The sequence below is a fragment of the Sardina pilchardus genome, chromosome 5 (assembly GCF_963854185.1).
Source record: "Sardina pilchardus chromosome 5, fSarPil1.1, whole genome shotgun sequence".
In the NCBI taxonomy this organism is placed as follows: domain Eukaryota; kingdom Metazoa; phylum Chordata; class Actinopteri; order Clupeiformes; family Clupeidae; genus Sardina; species Sardina pilchardus.
In genome coordinates this window covers 6,988,707-6,992,359 of record NC_084998.1, presented here as the reverse complement: position 1 = coordinate 6,992,359, position 3,653 = coordinate 6,988,707, and the positions used below count along the sequence as shown (strand labels likewise).

At 48.5% G+C, this 3,653-nt stretch overlaps 1 protein-coding gene across 1 annotated transcript; it reads left to right on the top strand.

Moving 5' to 3' along the window:
• The first annotated feature begins 796 nt into the window (after positions 1-796).
• On the top strand, positions 797-3,497 carry LOC134080001 (uncharacterized). Its single transcript, XM_062536191.1, has 2 exons — positions 797-2,892; positions 3,404-3,497. The coding sequence occupies exon 1, from the start codon at positions 982-984 to the stop codon at positions 2,548-2,550; it is 1,569 nt and encodes a 522-aa protein (XP_062392175.1). The 5' UTR covers positions 797-981; the 3' UTR covers positions 2,551-2,892; positions 3,404-3,497.
• Positions 3,498-3,653: the final 156 nt, after the last annotated feature.

Genomic DNA, 3,653 nt, shown 5'->3' with positions numbered 1-3,653 from the left:
AAATCTCTTGTGGATGATCTGAGGAAGCTTCTGGCCTCAGCAGGATTTGATCTTCGCCAATGGGCATGTAATATCCCAACCGTCATAGATCACCTACCCCAGGAGGCCCGATCTGACAGTCTTGAGCTTTGGTTAGCACAAGATAAAACGGATCCCTTTGAGTCCACTCTAGGACTCAGTTGGGACTGGCAAGCCGACACCCTGGGTTATAAGCATCGACCCGTGATCTATGAGGTGCCTACCTTGAGAAACATCTATAAAGTTGTGGCAACCCAATACGACCCGTTGGGCTTCCTGCTACCCTACTCCACCCGAGCGAAGATCATTATCAAACACTTGTGGGACCACCAACGGGGCTGGGACGACTCAAACTTGCCTCAAGACCTTCTGCAGGCATGGCGCACATGGGAGGAAGAGCTACAGTTTCTATCTGGCGTCAACTTCCCCAGAGCCTATGTCCCAGCCACTGCAGACAAGAGTGAGATCAGCCGAGAGATCCATATCTTTTCTGATGCATCTGAACAAGCATATGGCGCAGTAGCCTACCTGAGGTGCATTGATCAGCGCAGTCAAGCTAACCTGTCCTTCATCGTAGCAAGATCCCGGGTGGCCCCTAAACGACTCCACTCCATCCCACGATTGGAACTGTGTGGTGCTTTGGTTGCTGCTCAGCTTGCCAAGATGTTGAAGAATGAACTCACAGTGCCCATAAACCAAACCATCTTATGGACGGATTCGACAACAGTCCTTACATGGCTGAGATCTGAGTCTTGTCGGTACAAAGTTTTTGTGGGGACTAGGGTGTCCGAAATCCAGGAACTAACAGAACACTGTTCCTGGCGCTTTGTGGACTCGGAGAACAATCCTGCCGATGACCTCACTCGTGGCCAGAGCCTGACATCCCTCACTGAACCAAGCAGATGGTCACAGGGTCCCCCATTCCTCCTCCAAGATTCAGCCTCTTGGCCTGTGAGTCCCATTATGGAACCCCCCTCGGACACCACAGAGCTGCGCAAATCAGTCTTTTGTGGATCTACCACGACTTCCTCAGTAGTTTCCAGTCTGGACTGTCAGACTTATAATACCTGGCAAGAACTCCTTGATACTAAGGCACAGGAGATCCAGTCACTCACAGATTCTAGCAGTCCACCAAGCGCTGAGAGCTATAGCCAAGCAGAAGCCCTCATACTGAAGGTTGCACAGCAGGATTCATTCCCAGAGGACTATCAGAACCTGATGGCTGGGAAACCAGTGTCCTCTAAGAGTCGCCTGCTCACAATGTCTCCTGAGATGGATAAGACGGCTGAGCTGATTCGGGTCGGTGGTAGGCTGAGACGAGCTGAAAACCTGGATCAGGCAACAGTACACCCTGTGGTCTTGGATGCCTCACACCCCATCACAAGACTGCTCATTAGTGACTATGACAGTCGGTTGCGCCACCCCGGACCAGAACGCGTCTTTGCTGAGATGCGTCGATCATTTTGGATTCTCCGTGGACGGGAAGCCATACGCAAGCATCAGTACCACTGTCCTGATTGCCAGCGTTGGAGAGCCAAGCCTACTAACCCCAAAATGGCTGACCTGCCCTCTGCTCGCCTTCGTCTCTATAAGCCAGCATTCTATTCAACAGGAGTGGATTGTTTTGGCCCATTCTTAATTAAGATAGGTAGACGCACTGAGAAACGCTGGGGCATCATCTTTAAGTGCATGACCGTGCGAGCTGTTCACCTGGATCTACTTAGTCACATTGATGCCGATTCCTTTCTCATGGCGCTGAGGCGTTTCATCGCTCGCCGTGGTACACCATCCGAATTGTGGTCTGACCAAGGCACCAATTTCAGAGGTGGGGAACGGGAGCTGCGAGAGACCTTTGAAGGAATGGCTCCTGAGCTACAGAAACAGCTTGCCCGTCAGAAAATAGCTTTCAGGTTCAATCCCCCAGCTGCCCCACATTTCGGTGGTGTTTGGGAAAGGGAGGTTCGCTCCGTCAAGTCTGCACTTTATGCCACCTTGGGGAATCAATCGGTGCCGGAAGAGGTCCTACTAACGGTCTTGCTGGAAGTGGAGCTCATTCTCAATTCAAAACCATTAGGGTACGTCTCAGCTGACGTTGCTGACGCTGACCCTGTAACACCCAACAGCCTACTCATGGGGCGGCCTGACGGATCCCTACCACAGGTAGTTTATCCTGAGACCGAACTACTGAGTCGGAGGCGATGGAGACATGCCCAAGTGTTAGCCGATCAGTTTTGGGCACGTTTCATCCGCGACTACCTCCCGAGTTTGCAGACGAGGCAGAAGTGGACTCTATCCCCACCAAACCTAAAGGACCAGGCGGTTGTGATGATCATGGATCCTCATCTACCTCGGGCCTTGTGGCCCATTGGACATGTCAAGGCAATCCATCACAGTGACGATGGTCGTGTCAGATCTGCTGATGTGAACATTAAAGGACAAGTCTACACTCGACCAGTGTCCCGGTTGGTGATCCTACCTGCCCTTCCATCAGGAGACGATGACGACGTTCCCAGCTCAACCCATCCCAGCTGATGCAAGTCACCTTTTCCTGAGATCAAATGTGCTCTGCACATTTGGGGGCGGCTGTAGAAAAGGCTCCTGGGACTAATTCAGTTAACAGTTGCATTTATATTTGTGGTCACTAGTTTCTGTTTGTATTTCATTCATTCTTTGTAAATTGTGTGACTATCTCTTTAAGTAACAATGACCTATTGGTAAATGCGGAGTCACATGTTCATTGCGCAGCAATTCCCCGCGAAAGTGTTCAGTAAGAAGAAGAAGAAGACGGTGAAAGTTAGTTTCTAGTTATCCCATGCAGATCATTTTCCTTTGGCCATATTGAAGTTGCCACCGAGTGCTAGTGAATGACATTATGTAAGTAATGAACATTCTAAAGTGTTGTTGTGAATGATTATGTTAACCGCGAGGTGAATGTGCATTCAGTAATTCAGTAATTTAATTATAATCGCGACGGAGAAATGTGTGATAAAAGCGGAGATTTATAGACGGAGATTAGATGCACAAGCCACAGGTTTCTTTACTGTTTGCTGGTATCCCTTTTATTGTTACATGCTAGCGAAATTGTAGAGCTTTATTTGGAACATTTTGGAACTGTATAAGAGTTAGTTCAACTACCCTTCCTACATTGACTTCTGATAGCACTTGTCCTTGCATACGGCCGCCATTATGCTGTTTCATGGTTCAGCTTGAGCGACCAGTAGAGGGTGCTCTTCGTAAATCTTAGGTCGGCTGCTATGCCAATTTATGTTTGGTGTACAATGAATACCACATTTATGTTGTATTGCCTTTATTATTTGCAGTCAATTTGTATTGATACAATTGCATGATTGTAATATGCCTTTTGCATACCTTTTGTGTATTACAGACTATATTGCATTCGGAGGTAAAGAATAATATAAATCCAAATCCTGTCTCATCATTGTGTTTTGACTGACACACCGGGAGTCTTTACGACCACACTCAAGCCTAAAATATACAGTCCGAACCCTTCCCAACACTCACAGTGTGCACCAACACGCCAACAAAGAGCAGAGCAGTGCTATGCACTACACACACACACACACACACACACACACACACACACACACACACACACACACACACACACACTCAGG